At 41.3% G+C, this 19,431-nt stretch overlaps 1 protein-coding gene and 2 non-coding genes across 4 annotated transcripts; all 3 read right to left on the minus strand.

Annotated features, from left to right (window-relative positions):
* Positions 1-7,978: 7,978 nt before the first annotated feature.
* On the minus strand, positions 7,979-17,493 carry slc25a3a (solute carrier family 25 member 3a). Of its 2 annotated transcripts, none has more exons than XM_056367738.1 (8): positions 17,351-17,493; positions 16,662-16,828; positions 14,128-14,252; positions 12,542-12,721; positions 11,041-11,222; positions 10,413-10,585; positions 9,564-9,674; positions 7,979-8,455 (listed from the first exon to the last, which is right to left on the minus strand). In XM_056367738.1, exons 2-8 carry the CDS (start codon positions 16,801-16,803, stop codon positions 8,295-8,297), a joined length of 1,074 nt encoding a protein of 357 aa, XP_056223713.1. In that variant the 5' UTR covers positions 16,804-16,828; positions 17,351-17,493; the 3' UTR covers positions 7,979-8,294. The 2 variants fall into 2 exon arrangements, with proteins under 2 accessions (XP_056223713.1, XP_056223712.1); XM_056367737.1 differs by lacking the exon at positions 14,128-14,252 and adding an exon at positions 15,485-15,609.
* LOC130163876 (small nucleolar RNA SNORA53) lies at positions 9,316-9,517 on the minus strand. The gene has a single exon (XR_008826536.1). It is a non-coding gene; the product is annotated as a small nucleolar RNA SNORA53 (small nucleolar RNA).
* LOC130163877 (small nucleolar RNA SNORA53) lies at positions 10,759-10,960 on the minus strand. Its single transcript, XR_008826537.1, has one exon. It is a non-coding gene; the product is annotated as a small nucleolar RNA SNORA53 (small nucleolar RNA).
* Positions 17,494-19,431: the final 1,938 nt, after the last annotated feature.

The following is a 19,431-nucleotide window of genomic DNA, read 5'->3' on the forward strand; positions in this document are numbered from 1 at the left end:
CCTGTTGCTGTCCACTGGATTCTGGATACGGAATGTGTCACATCAGCCATACATTTCTGACGGGACATTCATTTTGAAAGCTTTTGAGTTTTGAATTTACTAGTCAGCTCCATCTATGTCAGTTAGTGCAGCCTGAGAAGCATTAGCAGGGCAAGAAGGACAGCAACAGCTGTGCTGGGGCCCCATAACTCCTCGCTGATCCCACTCTTGCAATGTGTATAGTGTTTCTATTGTTGCAGTGCCACCTGGCCCCAGATTGCTGATTGGCTGAAACACCTGTCAATCAAAGAAACATCTCTCCCAATGATTTTCAAAATCATCTGAACAAGTGAAATGAACTGTTAGAACCACACATTCAAGTTGTTTTTCTTTAAAAGATGGCTCATCAGTTTTCTTTAATTAAATAATGAAGCAAATTAGTGAGGAAGATGGACAAAACAACTGTGCATTTTATGACCAAAGCATGAAAGTCTCAGTATATAATCCACATACTCCAAGGTTTTATTTCAGATGTGGAGGCAATTTGCATCTGACCTCTGGTGACCCTGAGAAGTCATTGACCTCAGCATTGCATTTTTTCAGTTTTTGCCAAATTTGCTCTTATGGCCATGTAATATAATTTTGCTTAACTCTCTGGTCACTGCTGGTTTTCTCAGCATTCAGCCAAATTATTTTCCTGGAGAAGCAGGTTAATGCACACACCAAAAGGTTTTAACGTAACGTGGCACTGTCTCCTGTGAAGTCTCCATCACTGTCTGTGTGCTGAGCCCTCAGGATCCAGCTCAGCTTTAGTGACTCTATCGTTTTTTGGCTTTAAGGTCAGTTTCTCGGCACTTCATAAACATCCATCTATCCCCATGCTTCTTCCCTGGACCCTGTAATTGTTGCATCTGAAGTTGTAAAAGTCACATATGAGTTTATGGTCAATTATCTTATGACGACAACTTGTCCGCACAAGATAAAATATGATCACCTTTCAGGACTTTAGGGGCTCTATACTTGTCTGGCTTCATTTAGATAACTGTATGTTGTTGACTTCATGGCTCAGTCTAACTGGTCTCACCAATCATCAGGCCGCTGATAAACCCACTGTGTAAAACCCGCTCAGCACCAAACAGCACACAGATACAATTAGACACCAGCTGGTGATCATAACACAGCGACTAAATAGTCAGATATTTGTAGTAGATGGTTGGTAGAGAGAAAATATTGGACACTAACCCATAATGTTACTCCCTGCCAGTTGGATGTGCGATTAGTAGAGATGTTCCTAACAACTAATTTCCCTACCAATTAAGTGGAAATGTAAATTTAGACTCGTCAACTAGTCTAAAAGTAAGAAACAAAGTTGATTGGAAGCCTAGTGGCCAATAAACAATGATTGTAGCTTTAATAGATTTTAATAGTTTTATTGGAGTGAACATCTAGAACCAAGGCCACTCATAGGTGGACTGTGATCCAGGTCCACACCCAGACGCCGTCCTATCTGGACCCACACCTATAAATTAAAGAGAATTATTATATATTTTAACTGGTGCTTTTCTGAACTTTTACGGCAGTGGTCAGGTGATGCTACCTAGCCAATCACTGCGACTTGAGCCAGTGAGAGTAGAGGCGATAGTCTGAGAAGGAATTGGGGAACATTGGGGAGTTGATATAAGAGGGGAAGAAAAAAGGAGGGGTGAGAGGTGTTTATTTGTTAAGATGTGTTGAGATTGTTTATCATAAAACTGGTGGAGACAGTTATGATATGAAAGGGAGTTAGAAAGAGAAAAAGAATCATTTAATTGTAATTGCAGTTCTATTTATTTATGATCCCTTCAGTTCACTTCTCAGCTTGTTTTAAATTTCATGAAAACTAATTTCAACCTCCTTTGCCTCAGTTCAGACACAACTAAAGGTTTATTGCAATAAAGAATATCAAACTGCTTGTATTATTAACCTCAAAAATTAAATCCGATCACCCCACATGTTGAAACTAGCCCAGTGGTGTAGTTGTGAAATAGAAGTCTGTAGTCGTGTAACAGAAACCTGACATTTCATCTAGTTTTTTTTCAGTTTCCTTGCTCTCACTGGGGGTCAAAGGTCAGGGTGTCACTTTCTCAACTTGTTGCATAATGAAACCACAGTGAAGCCCTGCAACTGTGAGACTCCTTAAGCCCAGTTGGTTGTGTGTAACATGTATGTGGTACAAACGTGGCCCTCCCCCGCTCAGACTGTTGTCCGGCTGACTTTTCCAGTAAGCCCCCCCCCCCTGCTCATAGAGACTGCCCAGGCCTGCTGTGGAATGTACGCCTCCCACTGCAAAGTACTGAGAGCAGGGCCAGGCCGCCCCCCCCTCTCGTTCATGTGACCAGGAACAACAGCTGCTATTTCAGATTGACCTCCAAAACTCAGCACAAGGCTGGGAGGACAATAGCTGGATGCATGAATGCACGGATGACTGTGTTTGCACATGCGTCGAAGCCGGCACCTCCGTCCCAGTTCCTCTCCCTGTGTTGACTCTCTCTCTTCACTGTAAGAGCCAGGCAGCAAGAGGCGGAGCTCCGCTCTCACTGAGGTGTCAGAGACTCTGCAGAAACTTTTCAGGTTGTGTCAGATTAAAGTGAAAGAAATTCATTCAGGAATTCATCTATTTTTGATCGCAATTATTTCAAGTGTAAACTACAGAACATTTACATGTAAATATGGAAACAGGCTCTGCTCTGGTCCTTTGACAAGGCTCCATTAGCAACCCAGAGAAGCTGGAAACTGCTCAAAAGGCCCGGACCCCAAGGGGCCCCAAAATACCCAGGTCCACTACTTATCAATTACTTATCAGATATTATAATTACAGTACCTTCACAGATCTGAGCATGATGTTCAAAAACAAACTAGAATCACCTCCTCGTGGTTTTCTACCTCCTCCACTCAGACTGGTTTCAGGTTACATCTCTGTTTATCCAGTCACAGAAAATATCAACCATTTGTGTGAAATTTTGTCATAATTGCTGTGAAGTCTTGAGTTATAACTAAAAAAGTGTTTTATGAGGTCATCGTGACCTTGACCTTTGACCTTTGACCTTTGGCCACCAAAATCTAATCAGTTCAACTTGAGTTCAAGTGAACGTTTGTGCCAAATTTGAAATTTGTCATGGTGTTTCTGAGATATCATGTCCATGAAAATGTGACAGACGGACCGACAGCCTGAAAACAATATGGCTCTGGCTCTGACTGCCCCCCAGCGCAGAGGAATAAACAGCCTGGCTTTGAAAACCCTGAAGTCTATTTACTTTAACTTTAAACATTTTAACCTGTTTCACAAGTTCCGACTCTGTTTACTTTCAATTTTCATAGGGGCACAGCAGAAAACTCTGGCCCAGGGCAGCCTGGTACCAGATGAGATCGGCGTTTTCCTTTGATTTGAGTCCTTTTGTTTTTTTCTAAAATGATACAACACATATCTATTTCATGTTTTCTGGATGCAGACTAGCTGATGTTCGAGATTACTGCTTATCAGACAGGCAGCGTTCCAAAGATAAGGAGGAGTTGAGGCTTTGACCTGCTTCAAATGAATTAGTCCACTCAGTGTTGTCTGAACACACCTTATGTGTTACAGATTTTTTCAATTGCTAACAAGCATTGGTCAAAACTGAAGTCACATTGTCAAAACTTTTCACACAGTCAGCGAAACAGAAGTCTATGTGGAGCAAAACTGTGAATCACTTTTCATTGTTTCCACACAAATTGCATTCAGTGACCACAGTTACCGAACTTCATGAACTCCTTTCTCAGTCAGAGTCCACCATCTGCAAAACGCTATATTTTTGCAGCACACTTTAGCATTAGCATCTCTGTTGTTAGTATTTTGTAGTTCAGTGTGCAAAGAGTGACAGTGTTTGCTTCCTGAGTGAGACTTGTTGCCAGTGTTGGTGGTTTATTAATATTGTTTTTGAGACATGTATGATGTGATTTGTTGGTGAGAAAGAGTTTTGGAGGTGAGATGAGCTGTTTAGCTGAGATGCATGTTTGTAATGCAGACTGTGTGAAGAGTTGGGAAAAAGTAGTTTCAGTATTGCTAGCAATTGAACTGACAAGGGCAAAGGTCCTCTCTCTCTCTCTCTCTCTCTCTCTCTCTCTCTCTCTCTCTGTCCTCATTCTGATGGTGTCTCTGACTCTGGAGCTGCAGGATCAGACTAGAGGCTCAGAGCCTCCTCTATTCTGATTGGCTCACTGACCTGTCATCACTGAGATGGTTTTTGGTTCTTATATATCTTCTTATGGATCAACACTGCAAATAAAACACAGGAGAAGAGGAAAGTAATGTGTGTGTGTGTGTGTGTGTGTGTGTGTGTGTGTGTGTGTGTGTGTGTGCGCGTGTGCGTGTGTGTAAAAGTTTATGCATATGTGCATGTATGTATGTGTGCACGTTTTTTTGAATATTTGTTCATATTATATAGTTATTTAACTACTTCCTTATGTATTCATTCTTTTCTTTGGCTGGTGTTCATCACAGACGTGTTTCAACATTTAACACTTTGCTCTTTGGAACAGCTGTCGACAGGAAACATGTGCAACACATCTGGTTCTGCAAGTCACACATCATGTCGATTCAAAACTACAACATCATCTGATTCATCTTCATTTTATTATCTTGAATCCAGCGCTGGAGCAAAAACATTACATTTGTTTGCTTTGTGAGGTCTCACTGACCTTGACCTTTGACCTTTTACCACCAAAATCTAATCAGTTCATCCTTGAGTCCAATTGAATGTCTGCGCCAAATTTGAAGAAGTTCCATCAAGGAGTTTACTGAGATATCGTGTCTATGTGAATGGGACGGGTGGAAAACCTGTAAACAATATGGCTTCCAGCTCTGACTGTCGGCGGCGCAGAGAAATAAAAATACTATAACCACCCACTGCTCGGCCTCACTATTCTACTCTATTCTCCCTCTAATCATTTTAGAACAGTCCCTTAATAACAGTATAACTAAGTATATTGTCTGAGCCAACACACAGGAAAACGTAGCTGAGAATGAGTCAAAGTTAATCACGTCCATAACACCCTGCAAACAGAGCATATTGTGTTAGAAATAAATCACTCAGCCTGTTGAAAAAGCATTAAAGCTGCAGGTTCACGGGGTTGTTGGTGTATAATGTGTCACTCTGTCTGTCTGGACTTGGCACAGTGTGATGGAAACATAGTTTGTATCGGACCTGATGATAAAAGCTCAAGTCTAAACGTCCCTGATGGAGCCCTCAGCTGTTTCCATCAGCGGTCAGATGTGCTGGAGATGGAGCATTAAAACAGATCCTGTTCAAGTTGTGTGGAAGTCAGCAACCAGAGGGAGCAGACCCGCTGTCAGGGCTGCAGATCACGCATATGCAGCCAATCAGTGGACTCCATGTATTCACAGGTTATCATTAATGTGGAAATTACTGCTGTGATGAAACCCAAAAAGAGGACATGTGCAAATGCAGCTCTGGGAAACCTTTTTACCTCTCACAGTGCTGATGTTTTATTCAATGAGACGCCAGCGACATCGTGATCTCACAAACACGGAACACATAAATGGACTCCATTTCCCATGACCCCTTGCAACCTTAGCCTGTTAGTGCAGAGATGCGTTCTTTTTCCCAACAGAGGCAGCACTATGAAATCCGTCAATTTCATGAGCAAACAAATGGATTCGAATGACGGCAGCAGCATGTGTGAGGGAGCTCACCTTCCTCTTTCCACGTGACACACACACACACACACACACACACACACACACACACACACCCTCCTCCCCCTCCACCATCATCAGGAATTGGTGGTATAACAAAACACAAGCTGCATGGTACAGTGGATGCATGCAAATCAAAAACAGTGGCTGTAGTACCTGAGACGCAGCAGCTCATCTTAAATAAGTAGAACCTGTTTTATTCTTTGAAGATACACACATATTACTACAAGGTTCCTCCAACAAATGAAGAACATTCTCACTGCACTGACAGACTTTGGTCCAAATAAGACAGGCAGAAAGAATGTATTAAAAATGGAGGTTTTCCAGATGAAGCTGAAAGAAAAAAAAAGCTGAATGAGGACGGCTGCTGAGAGCATGTCAAGGTCAACAACACTGCCGAGGCCTCCGAGGATGAATCTGGTCATGTGATATGATCATGTGATCTGCCATAATTTGAGCATTAAGATGCTGACGGCTGTTCATTGATAGTAACTGAACAAACGTGATGAAGCAGCAGGTACAAACGCTGATGATGGAGAAAACAAAGAAAGCTCAGTAACTAATGAGACATGAGGCTGAACAGTACAGATACATGTGGGCTCACTATTTGGCAAGCAACAGGTCACTTGCCCTTTTTCTCGAATGCGTTATAACAGCTTATAAATGATTTATAAAGTGTTAACAAGCTAATTGATAAACTAGCTATAAACCATTCATAAATCCTTTATAATGGTGGTAGAATGTAAAGTGGTACCACATATTGAATGCTGAACTTTTCCAGAATCAGGAGATGCTTTGCCCCCTGCACCTGTTTCACCAAACACACGACGGAGTCAGGGCGCCCTCTAGTGGACAACGACCTGTGAGAACATGCTCCACTTGCTTTGGCCCAGTGGCCTGACACCTGTCAAATATTGTTGTCCATACTCCAACTTCAAGAGCCATGCCACTGAGTTTTAACAGCTAACTACAAATCCTTTATTTAACTTGTGCAGTCTTGTTTTGACCATTTGAGAAATGTTTTATCTTTTAAAGACACAAAGACCATCTTACATGATTGTTGCAACAGCCTCAACTACAAATCTATCAGTGAGCTCCAGACTGAGCAGAACTCCGGTCTAGGCTTTGAACAGGATCCAGGAGAAGTGACCACATCACACTGGTTTTGCCTCCTGACACTGGCTCCCAGTATGTTTTTAGAACTGATCTTAAGATCCTACTGTCGACGTTTAAAGCCTCTAGCCGTGCTTTATATCTGACGTCTGAGAAGCATATGAACCAGCTCGTAGACTCAGTTCCTCCAGCAGAGGTCTGTTATTGTTCCCAGAGGTGACAGAGGTTTCAGTCAGAGCCTGACACTCTGGAACGAGTAGAATCACTGACCTCTTTTAAAACTCTTAAAACAAATTTTTATCTTAGAGCTTTTCCGCATTGTTCTTAATTTTATTGACAACTTTTTTTTTTATGAAAAAATTTACTGAAATGTTCATTTATAATGATGGAAATATTGAACAGCGTGTGGATCTGTGTTCAGTTCAAATGAAGCTCTAATAGTTATGCAGTTATTTAGATTGATATACTCGTTTGTTAGAAGCTGTTTAAAAACCATCCACTGGTCTATACAAATATCTGCTGATCTTTATTGTAAACTGTTTTGTCCGTCAGGATCCTGTAGGAAAGATGAGATCTGATTGGTCAGTAGTTTGGCTGTTGACAGGTTTTCATTTGATATGAAGCAGGTTAGGAGTTCAGCGTCAGTTACCATGGTGATTTACCACAGTAACATGGGAACAACCGTCATAGGACCGAGATCCCAGAGTTAAACCGGAAGAAGTTACAGAGGTCGAGTGTCTGGTATTTGGTGATGACCTGGTTCTCCTGTCCCTCTCCAGAGGGCAACATGGACAGACTGTACCAAAGTATTGACCTTTCAAAACAAGATCCAATGCTCTGAGAAGCTCCAGGGACATGCAGCTGTTTAGTCTTAAAATATAAAATACTGGACATTTTGCCACAGCTGTGAATAAGAAAAGCTTTGTACACCATTAAATGACATTCCACTTTAAACCTGGTTCAAAATTCAATAACCAACCCAATGATATTATATGGTGATCAAGTGTGGGGTCCACTGACCAGCCCAGACAGAAGGTCTGCTGGAAACCATGTGTGCAGATAGTGCACATAGTTCAGTCAATCCTCTGGTAATCTGTTGAACTGATGAAAGGCAAATTAAAAATGATAAGTTTTTAAAATAAAAACAGGCAGCTGTTAGAGGGAAATTAATTCTTTTATTAGAATATCCACATTTTCTAATGACAGGAACTGATAAAACCAGACACGTGTTTCTACAGAGGAATATTTCTGTCGGACTCTTGCTAAGACAAGAGCGACAGCTCCATCTTGTCTCCTTGCACTTTTTCTGTTTTAAATATACATGAGTAGTAGCAGCTCTGAGCTCTGTGCAGAGCAGGAGGAGCCGAGGACATAAATATAGAAAACTGCCGTGTGCGCTGTGGAAGTTGGGGGGGTCAGATGTTTTTGCCAGAGACTGCGGCTCAGTGGGAGGAATGGGAGGGCAGTGTGTTTACTCTACGAGGCCAAGCTTCTTTTTCAGGGACTCTGGCATCTCGGGGGGAGGGGGGCGGGGCAGGCGGAAGTACACCTTGACGGAGTCATAGATGAACCACTGCAGGGCAGTCAGAGTACCGATCATGATGATACGGGCCACCAGACCCTTCCACACACCTGAACAGGACACACACACAATCAGATTTAGACACTGCACAGTAAACACTGTTCATACTTAAGAGAAGAGCTGCTTCTTCACTTCTGTCTCAACTGACTCTCATATGGAAACTACATAATTTACACCAATCATCATTGTGGAGGCTGTAGTCTAATCCAATGTTGAAAGGCAGACCTGGTCTGAACCACCTACATTTACATCAATGTATTAGTGTGTTCACTTGGATCTCACAGAGTAATTAAAAGCTGTAGGCAGTGGTGACTGGATTCCTTTCTAATATTCTGACCTTATTTACATGTGGAAAATAGAATAGTCAACAAACACAGTGAGTGTATGAATCAATTAACAGGGAAAAACAGCAGGGTTTCTGCAGCCTTTACCAGTCTGACTTTAAAGACTTATGATAATTAAGAGTGAAAGTCAATAAGCCAGTCAAGCCTCCAAAGACAACTGACATAAATGGATGGACTAACCAAACAAAAAATGAATCTAAATTAACTTAGTTAATTTAAATCAACACTTACCCATTATGAGACAATAAATAATATAAGGCAGTTGTATATGAAATTTCAGACTTTAAAACCTTTAAAGAAACTTAATTCAGTATTATTTAAAGACTTAAAGATCAGCATAACACCACATGAGGAACATCTGTTGTGCATCTTGTATTTTGATTTATTTAGATGCTTCAGTGACGCAGATCCACTTGTAAATTTAAGTAAGAAGCTCTGTTCACTGATTTACAAAATTGCCTACATTTTAAGAGGAGATGAGCTTCCGTATAAACTGTACAGAATGAACTTGAAAAACCAATACAAATAAAGTTTAGTTTTACAACTGTGCTGGATGACTCTGGCTACATGTCCGTCCCCCAGGCTCGCAACACTGGGAGCTCCCTGTCTGTAGAGGACAGGGTTGCCAGTGCTGCAGGTGGGCTGGGGGACAGGTGGACTGTTCTCACACGCCAATGACTCAAGCACCTCCAACTGTACAGCCAGAAAGCTGCTGAGGAGCACTGCTCGAGGACAGTGCCCTCCAGAGGTGGATCTAAGGAGCGTGTTGATGAAATCCTCAGTGAACTATGCGGCTGTTGAAATAGATACAGACCTTTAGGTCCAAGCTTCTTTAGGACCCCGACAGCAGTGCTGCCCCTCTCCTTGTTCAGCACAGACACCACAGAGTCAGCAGGGTGGGACACGATGGCACAGAAGACACCAGCTGCACAGAGAGAAGAAGAAACATCAGAGCAGTGGAATCTGCACAACAGCTCAAAGGAGTGAAGCATCATTACTGGAGACAGAACTGACACATTACTGCCAATATGTAGCAACATTATGAAATATTCTTACTAATTGCTGAAAAATTTCACAACATGCTTCATGATTTCATTATTCATTGTTACTGCTCTAGTGTTTCCCCTGCTAAAAACCTTCAGCCCAGCTCCACAACAGGACCAAGGAGATTTTTTATTAAATAAAATAAATATTTTATTGATGTTATTTACACAAGATCATTTCAGTGAGAATCTTTACTGCGTTTACAGTAGTATGTTTCCCTCTGTTTTGCCCCTCCCCCACAGATGTAGGGAAGACAGGTTAACTGGTTGCAAAGCTTATATTTCATTTATCATAACAAGTGATTTAATAAACCAAAGATATACAGACGTCGACCCCAAATGTCTTTAAGTCAGGACAAAATGTCAGTGTTTTTCAGGTGACTGTTGCCAGCAGCTCTGCTGCTGATGACAGGGCAGCTAGTCCTGAGAGCAGCAGTAGCTATCCTGCTGTTACAGCCACAAATACTTTCTCACACAAAAATGATCAGGTATAAGTGGATTTTTAAACAAGGGTAAACCCACTAATAAAAACTTTTCAACAAAGTTCAACAAAAGAAAACTGGATTACTGTTGAACTACAGGTCCAACGTGGCAAACAGTTCACATGTTGCGTTACTCACCGATGTAACCTGCTACGAAGGTGACGACCAGCTGCTCGGATTTGCTGCACTCGCTGCGGGGCTTGGGAACAACAAACTTGTAGAGCAGCTCCACGGTGCGCTCGAAGCAGGAAAACTTCATCATGGTGTAGGGGATCTGCCTCATCCACAGAGGCACCACACCCTTATAGAAACTGGAGTTACAGTAGAAGAGGTGAGCTCACAACGAGGCATCTAGTTAAAGCCACATACAGTTTTCTCACCAAATAAAAACATGCTTAAGATCTTATTAGGATAAACATCAACTCATTCCTTCTTCAGCCAAGTCCAACATGACATTACATGCTGTAAGTAAGTAACAGTGAAGTGTGTCCGTCCCCCAGGCTCGCAACACTGGGAGCTCCCTGTCTGTAGAGGACAGGGTTGCCAGTGCTGCAGGTGGGCTGGGGGACAGGTGGACTGTTCTCACACGCCAATGACTCAAGCACCTCCAACTGTACAGCCAGAAAGCTGCTGAGGAGCACTGCTCGAGGACAGTGCCCTCCAGAGGTGGATCTAAGGAGCGTGTCATCATCAGAAATTCATTTTCTATTTAAACAAATCCTGACTGTGATGATGGAACTGAATATTAAGGATCTGTCACACTTACGCCCAGAGCCCCTCCTCAGCGAACATCTTGGGAACACACTCTCTGAGGGTGTTGGCGTAGCCCGGCTGGGTCTGGATACGAACTTTGACAGCCTCCATGGGAGCCAGAGCGATGTCAGCAAAGAACTCTGCGCTGGCTGAGGCGGCTAGGTACAGCGATGTCCTCCACAGGTAGGTGTTCTCCTGTTGGGTGAAACCACACAACAAAGGGTCAGACAGAGTACGTGAAGGAGACATCATCAGCTCAGGTATGTCACTCAGCAGCAGACCAAAAAAAAATGAGTTAAGCTGATGCAATGATCATTTAAGACACTGTGGTTTGCACTGGTTGCTGCGCCATACTCAAAACATGTCAGCAGGCATCTCACCTGTAAAATAATGAGACAATTCAACTTAATCCAGTGTAACACTCTTAATCAGATAAAATCCATAAGATAAGATCCATAGTTTTTTTTAAGCTTAATCTTCTTTCTTCTTAAATTCATGTATTTCCCTTTTTCTGCATGTAAAGCATATGTAAACTAGACAACTCATTAATGCAAGCATGTATACTAAGTAATGGTTGCAAATAAGGGCAAATGGGTAAATTAGCATGGTTCAGTTATTTTTTGTTGCAGTCTTGAGCCATTTAAGTCATTTCCCCTTGCCATTAGTAGCTGTTTTATTGTAGCTTATGACAGTAAAGCAATAAAAATGTGAGGATTCTTTTCAGTCAGAGAAAAGCTACTTTAATCGTACAAGCAGAGCAACAAATTATTACTTGGAGAATATATCAGTGAGAGCATAGACTGGGACTAAGTATTAGTGTTGATGACAAAAACATACAGCAACCTAGACAAGACTGAATCCTGAGTCAACAGTTTAGCTGGTTAATGACAAATCATGTCCTAAGGCTACAGCAACACTACTACATTTTAGTTTTGAATACTCATCTCTTTTCCTACATTTCATCCTGCCATCCACACGACTAGAGTTTTCAGCCTCTAAAATGGAGACTTTCAGAAACTCTGCTGGACCGTTTTATTTTGAAATCTCTGGGGTTGAGTTTTATTTTGAAAACCCTGGGGTTGTGTTGTAGTCTGGATGAACAGAAACCGACCTTTGGAAACAATTACGTAGACACCCACGGCCTCTCCTGATTAGCTCCCATCAGTCTTGACTACAAGTGGTGAATACAACATGATAATGAATTACAGTGTTACTGATCTTGTTGTCTTTGCTAGCAGCTGTCGTTCAGTTAAATTCTGTATTTTAACACAACTACTGTCTTACTGGATGGAAATCGTTTTTGCTTGAAAATACTTTTAAAATGAAAACATAGAGATGTGGATGTAGCCTCAAATGTGCTCCAGGCTTCATGAGGGACCACTACACATATGCAATACTGTTGAGACAACTTAGTTCCATGTGTTTAACGTGAATCCTCATCATCAAAAAGGGTGACACGCAGATAAGAACAGACAGGTCTTCATCTGTAAGAGCAGAGCTGTGTGTGGACTCACCTCGCCCAGCATGTCACTGTAGAAGATCTTGAACACTTCATAGAAGCCAAACTTGCAGAGCCCCTGCATGGAGTATCCAATGAAGGTGGGAGCCCAGCCCTTTGCCAGGCCTCTGACACCATCTTCCCTCACTGTGACTGAGAAACCGTTGCCAATGCTCTTGTATTTATCTGGGTTCACCTGAGACAGAAACACTGCAGTAAGTATGCATGTTAATAAATGATCAGCAGCTCTATGAACTGATGTTTTAGGAGATATTTGTGTATGTGCCAATAGCTGACTTGTCAGTCTTGTGTTTTTATTATTTGTCCAAGTGCTTCAAACAAATTGCTTTTGTTCAGAGAAATGTATTTTCTAATACTAACAATGTTTGTATTTGGTAGTCTAAGGTAAGTTTCAAACTGTATATGGACAATCAAATATCCAACATAATTGGTCAGCTAAACAAAATAAAGTTCTGCTGCTGCACTTAAGTAATTTTACTGAACAAAGTAATGTGCTCAGATTTCTGACTAATCTAAAACTTGAGTTGCGTCTGTGTGACACATAGAGGGATGGGTATCAGTAAGATTTTAACAATACTACTGCTTATCAATCCGGTGCTTTAACAGTACTGCTTATTGATCCAGTACTTTAACGGTTCTTATTGGTAATTTGTTATTTTATAATAAAAAAAGGAACGAATTAAGAACAGAATTAACATTGCTATATTTTGACACTTGTAGTCAATTAACATTCTTGAGTAACAAATTTCAACAGCATTGTTTTTAACAAATCACTATTAGTGTGACCTTGTAATGATGGAAATGTAAAACAAATGTAATAGTGATATACTACAGGCTTTTCTGTGACAGTATTTTTACTATGCCACACATTGCCCAACCCCCTGCTGTGAGTAACCTGAAACTGAATGTCTTAACAGTTCAGATGATGCCCTGTCCATTTCAGATTGAATTTAGAACACCAAGGAACATCAACCCCTGTTGGTATAATTCAATAAACTGTATGGGCGTTAGGCTGCAGCATAAAAAAAACACACCTGGACCAATTATGAATGAAATACAAGCTAGTTAGTCGAAAACTGTATATTTCTCCATCTGTATGTTAGGACTTTCATTCTCTCTATTGTCACCAACAGCAGGGTCCGCGTTTTTGTGTGTGTCAGCTGCTCAGTGTTCCAGCTTATTAGAGAGCTGCCCCTGACCTTCACACAAAGGGTCAGAGAGAGGCCTCTCTTCAGCATTAAGAAAACTGAAAATGCACCATAGACTAAAATTTTAAGAAAGGGAGTTGGTGAGATAAGCAACAATAAATATTTTTTTTTAATTTCTCCAGTACTGAGAGCAGAACTGATAATGTCAGAGATGATCAATACTATCATCTTTAAAATTTAGCCCTGGGACCTGTTTAATACCAGGTTCTTGTACCCATCCCTACTTGTTCAGTGTATGACATCCTCAAAAAACTGTTTCTTATTCAACACTTGGAACGTTTTTTTCTTTTAAAAACATATTCATAATATTTCTGGCACACTTGGGGTCTGAGAGGATGGAGGAGGAGCTGCTGCTGCGAGCTTCCATACAAACCTGCAGACGGCACTTGACAAGGTCGAGGGGCACCACTGCTGTGTGTGTGAGGCCGCAGCTCAGGATACCCCCAAACCCACACAGGGCATAGTACTTTGAGGAGCCAAACTCGCAGCTGACACCCTCTGTGGTAGAAGGGAGGTGACACACAACACACATGCAACGTGCAGGGTCACATGCAACACAGGACAAAAATCATCACCAAACCAGAGCATCATAATGGAGGAGTCATCACTGCAGGACGGAAACTACAGTTCAGTGACTTGACTCTTCCCTTATACACAGCTCTGCCACGAACGTGCCACCATTTATTATGATTACAAACCAGCGGTTGATGAAAAATCATTGTACACATGTGATTTCAACATAAACTTTCATGGACCAAAGGGTTGTTTCACAAGATTGGCCAATCACTACAAAATCACTGCTCATCATTTTCCAAAGCATACCACAGGTTTTTAGATTTGCTTTCCATCTTATATGCAGCCACTGGTCTCCATTCATTTTAGTTATCTATGCAATTTAACTTAAGAACTTGAAACTTGCTACAGATAGTGAATCTGTATTATTTAAATATACACCAATGGCTGCATGAAAGGTAGAAATCACTCTAAAAACATGGTACAATTCAAGCTTAAAAGGTTTTTGTGTACAAGATTTGTAGTTAACTGGCTAAAAATGCAATACATCAGTCTGGTCCTACATATTTGTGATTAAATTATTCTTGGGAATAAACTTATGGAGATAAAATGATAAACAATAAAGGCTTATTTTCTTTTACAATTTTTCACTCAAACCATATAATAGGAGTCCAAAAGCCACTTTCCCATGAGAAAGTTTCAGATTTATCACAATAAATCCTGTTTATTATCAAGTGTACTTTTGACTTTCTACTAGACATTCTTACCTGACAGGACAAGGTTAAACAGTCTGTGTTAATGAACAATCAATGGCTGTCTGATATCAGCCCTGATGGTGTCAAATAGCAGCGTCAACATTCAGGACATATTCTCCCTCAGGTCTGGCTCTCCTGACCTTCACCTACATGAGAGTCCTCTACTGTGCACTGAGTGCAGACGGGAGGTAGTGGGTTGGCAAGGTGGGCAGAAATCATCACACGTAGGAACACTGGTGCAGAATCATGCAGCCATGTTATGATCACTCCAAAACATTAGAATCATGGGAATCACTACACAATGAAGAAAAATGACTTCACAGCAGGACTGATGCCATTTCTCCCATGCAAATTGGTGCATTAAAAAAAAAAAAAAAAAAAAAAAAAAAAAAAGAAGGCCACAACAGTTATGGATAGGCGAGGTGTGATGTTAAAAAATGGCACTGAGCCACGGAGACAGACCTGCATTCTGCATTTGACCAGATCAAGGGGAACGACAGCTGTGTGTGTGGTGCCACAGCTCAGAATCCCACCAAAGCCACACAGGACGAAATACTTCTGAGAGCCGAACTCACAACTGTCACCCTCTGAAGAAACACAGGCGAGACTTAAGAACTGTGCATCTCTGATCTTACAAAAGAGGAAGGTTTCTTTGAGTGTTTGGATGTCCAACTGGCTAAGAGTTTGAAGAATTCAAATACCTTCGATCCACCTGGATGTCTGACAAGCCAGAAGCTTTAACAGGGAGTCAAGTGCATTGGAAACAACTTATTTTACCACTCTGGTCGCAACAGGCAGTGGTTTAACATGAACACCAGCAACTGTTTAGTCTGAAAACAAAGCCATGTAAGCCAGTAATAACCATAGTCTTACTGAACTTGATCCACTCCCAAGTAACAAACACAAATGAAATGTACCACTACTGTGAAGATAACACAATCTCATAACTGTTGGGGCAAACATTCATAAATTGAATTTTAACTCAAACTCTTAGTGTAACTAGTCAAAAATATGTTTACATGGCAACAAATGGTTGGGCATAGATTGTCCTAATAAATGTAGGTGAAGAAGTTCAAGACTTGCTTAAAAGGGCGGGCTTTGACATTTTTTGACACTAGACACTCAGCAGCATTGCTGTGTTAGGATCTCAAAGTAATTTGGGGTATCATCTTTAAGTCATAAACCCTTCAAGCTAGGACAGTTTGTTCTTGGTCAGTCCTGTGCAGCTCATAGTCAGGGGTCACATGCATTTGTGGGCCAGTTTACAATAATGTAATTAATTACTGGTTCGGCAATAAAACAATTTCATTCATTTTAAATCAAGTATCTGAAATAAAGTGCGACACGTCAATACGGTTTACTGCAGTGCAAAGGTACTTCTTTGTCCTTCCTTGTCCTCCACAGGCGGCTTGTGTGCAGCGGGGGCCTAGCAGCTAACTGTCGCAACAATCATATTCCTCAATGTTCATAACGAGTAAACGGGTTTGATGATTAGCTACAGGGCGCACAATGTCCACTGTGCTTAATAAGTACATCTATACCGAATTACGCAGTGACGTTGGTCACAACCTGGCGAATCCGATCGGCTAAGCTAACGCAGCTAACACTAGCCAGCCTGTGGACTCCTTGCCGGGGTTACCTTCTGCGGTCGCTGCTGCTGCCAGTCTGCGGGTCCTCTGTCCATGAAGGCTCTGCTGGGGTTCTTCCACTTTCTGGAGGCTGAACAGGGGGGCGCTGAACGGGTTGGCCCGTGCCAGCTGCGTCAAAGAGGTTGGGTACATGGTGGTGTCCTGCCTGCCGGCGGAGCTGCAGTGCAGTGAGCAAATGGTTAGCTGTGTGCTAGCTCGGGGTGCGTTGCTGACTGGTAACACAATCCACTCCCACACACGCCAACACCTGAACTGAGGGGTATCATGTCACGTGCTTGTTAGCTTGTTAGTTTCGCGTCTGAATGACCGTGAACAGGAAATGCTAAGCTTACTGAATGACATAATACTAGGCTATACGAATAATCACTTAACGTCAATACAAGTTACTTTACAGTCGTTAGTCATTTGTAAACGCCAGTTTAAGATGCCAACGCACCTGCCAACAAATTCATATAGCATTTCTCGTTCTTTTCTAGCTGGTGCTAAAATGCTATGCTAATTGACGTGCTAAACTAGCTTGACCGCTTCAAGGTGGAAGGTCTCTTCTAAACAGAAAATATAAAAGTCCCGTCAACAAAAAAGCTGACAGATGTTGCGGCTATATATACAATACGTTCCTAACTATAGAGTCGCTTGTGGCAGTTCATATGTTCTAATTTAAATGAATAATAGCACTCACTGTCTCTGTGTCTTAAGATGGCGCCTCCGCTTAGCTGTAACCGGCTGCTCGGAGAGGCCGAATGACCTCGCGGTAAATCGATTTGTCCTTTCGTGACGTCACTGAGAACTATGGGCGGGTCCTTGTGTCTCTCTGTCCACTAAAGAAATTCCGTGGAGCTGTCAGTCAACCCCCTCTGGTCCAATCACAAAGCTGCTCTGCGATATCCTACATGAAGGCGGTGCTTGTAGGAACTTGAGGGAAAATTCCTCGAACAGAAGAGATTTATTGAAGACGTTGAATAAATATCTGTGTGACAGTCAGAAACATAGAGGAGAGATGACTGTATGACAAAGAATCACTCCCTATGACAAACCATGGGAGGGTTATTAAGTGGATTAGACAACCTATTGGCAGCTGTTTCTATTCCTGTCTCAACCTAATGCGGCTGAGAGCGAAGCCCCCCTTTAACATGATCACTTTTGTGACGTCACTGCTCACCTGGTTGAATTACCTGTGAGTGGGTGCCCTCGGTTGCACATAAGGCATGAGTGAAGAGGTGCTCCCTCTGTCTTTCAGCTGTTTGTGCGGAAACAAGGAAAGAAACATAAAAAGTAAAAGTTTCACTTCTTCTAATTTTATCATTTTCCTCAGACTTTATGTTTTATTTCTATCTGTTCTATTCAGAGGTGGCCAAAGTACACAAATTCATTACTTGAGTCACAGTATAAACCCTTCTGGTCAAATATTGATTGAATACCAGTGAAAGTTGTTCAGTCAGATTTTGACTTGAGTTAAGTAGCCTACTGGAGTTCTTGATTTCTGACTGACTGTAGAACCTGTAGAATAAAAAGCTTGTAGAATATGATACAAAGACTGAAGACATGGTCATAGAAACACAACTGAATAAACAAAAGGAGCCTTTGTTTTTTCCTATTTCTTTCTTTTAGTCAGTGATGAAGTAAGGTCGTGGTAAACTAAATGAATCTTTCTTTATTTCTAAACCTTCACAGACTTCAGATCAGATCAGGTCTCTGGTGAAGAATCTTCTGCCTCATCTTTATCTGACGTCACCATCGTAAGGACACTGACAGGTTCAAACTTGACTGACAGTGGAGGAGTTGGCTGTGATTGGTTTTTCTCCTGTGATTAACACAGTGTATGGTCTGTCACATTTTTAAAAATAAAATAAAATTAATTCACTGACTGCTTCAAAGTAAGAGTACTTCATAGAAATGTAGTGGAGTCAAAAGTACAATATTTGTCTTTTAAGTGTAGTAGTGGAGTAAAAGTCAGAAGTTTCCAAAAAGAATATTCAAGTAAAGAACAGCTACTGTAAAATATACTGAAGTACAGAAATCAAGTAAATGTACTTTGTTACTGTACCCTGTCATATTACTGCAGTGTGGTAATGGAGCTGAATATGTCAAGAAAGCATTGCCAGACAAGAACTGTTAAGATATGATTGTCTGACTGTGACGGAGGAGCAGACACAAACGTGTTTTGTTCTGACTCTTTGCACGTGCAAGTATGAAGCTTATGAGCAAACTCTTATCTTGACATAACAATATTATATATATATGTGAGGTAGTTTATAAGATTTACAAGAACAACCAAAGCCAAATTTCCTGTCATACTTTGGTCTGTGTCCTTGTCTGTCACCGCCTTCAGGATTTGTTTCTCTGTTATTACTAGAAATACATGTTCGGTTTTGACTATGAATCTGGAAAAGCAGGTAACAGCTGTAAACAGGTGGTAAATCTACATATGTGAGGGGAAGGTTTAACATTTCTCGCCTTAACTTAGAGTGATTATCGTGATACAACTACAGAGAAAGATTTTCTGAAGTGAAATGTCAGTCATTAGCATCGAGTAATGTGGAAAGGATTTGTGGATTAATTCATCGTTTACTTGAGGGAAAATTAATGACTGATAAATTTGGTTATCAATTATCAAGTAAAAATACTAAACATCTCAGGTGAGGGTTTGCTGTTTTTCACTGTAAAACTGAACAGGTTTTTAAAACTTATAATTAGTCTGGGCTCTTACCTGATGTGCATTTGTCTTTAGCTTTATAGACAAACTGAGTTATAAGTTAAAGG

This window comes from Seriola aureovittata, chromosome 22 (genome assembly GCF_021018895.1).
Source record: "Seriola aureovittata isolate HTS-2021-v1 ecotype China chromosome 22, ASM2101889v1, whole genome shotgun sequence".
In the NCBI taxonomy this organism is placed as follows: domain Eukaryota; kingdom Metazoa; phylum Chordata; class Actinopteri; order Carangiformes; family Carangidae; genus Seriola; species Seriola aureovittata.

What these genes read in the sequence shown, in the direction of transcription:
- slc25a3a (XM_056367738.1), bottom strand. Translation starts at nt 16,803, where the DNA reads ATGTACCCAACCTCTTTGACGCAGCTGGCACGGGCCAACCCGTTCAGC. An exon ending in TTGTCAAGTGCCGTCTGCAG is followed by an intron (nt 12,722 to 14,127) that starts GTTTGTATGGAA and finishes TTTCTGTCTCAG; the next exon opens with GTGAACCCAGATAAATACAA. An exon ending in GCTGAGGAGGGGCTCTGGGC is followed by an intron (nt 10,586 to 11,040) that starts GTAAGTGTGACA and finishes CTGTAACTCCAG; the next exon opens with TTTCTATAAGGGTGTGGTGC.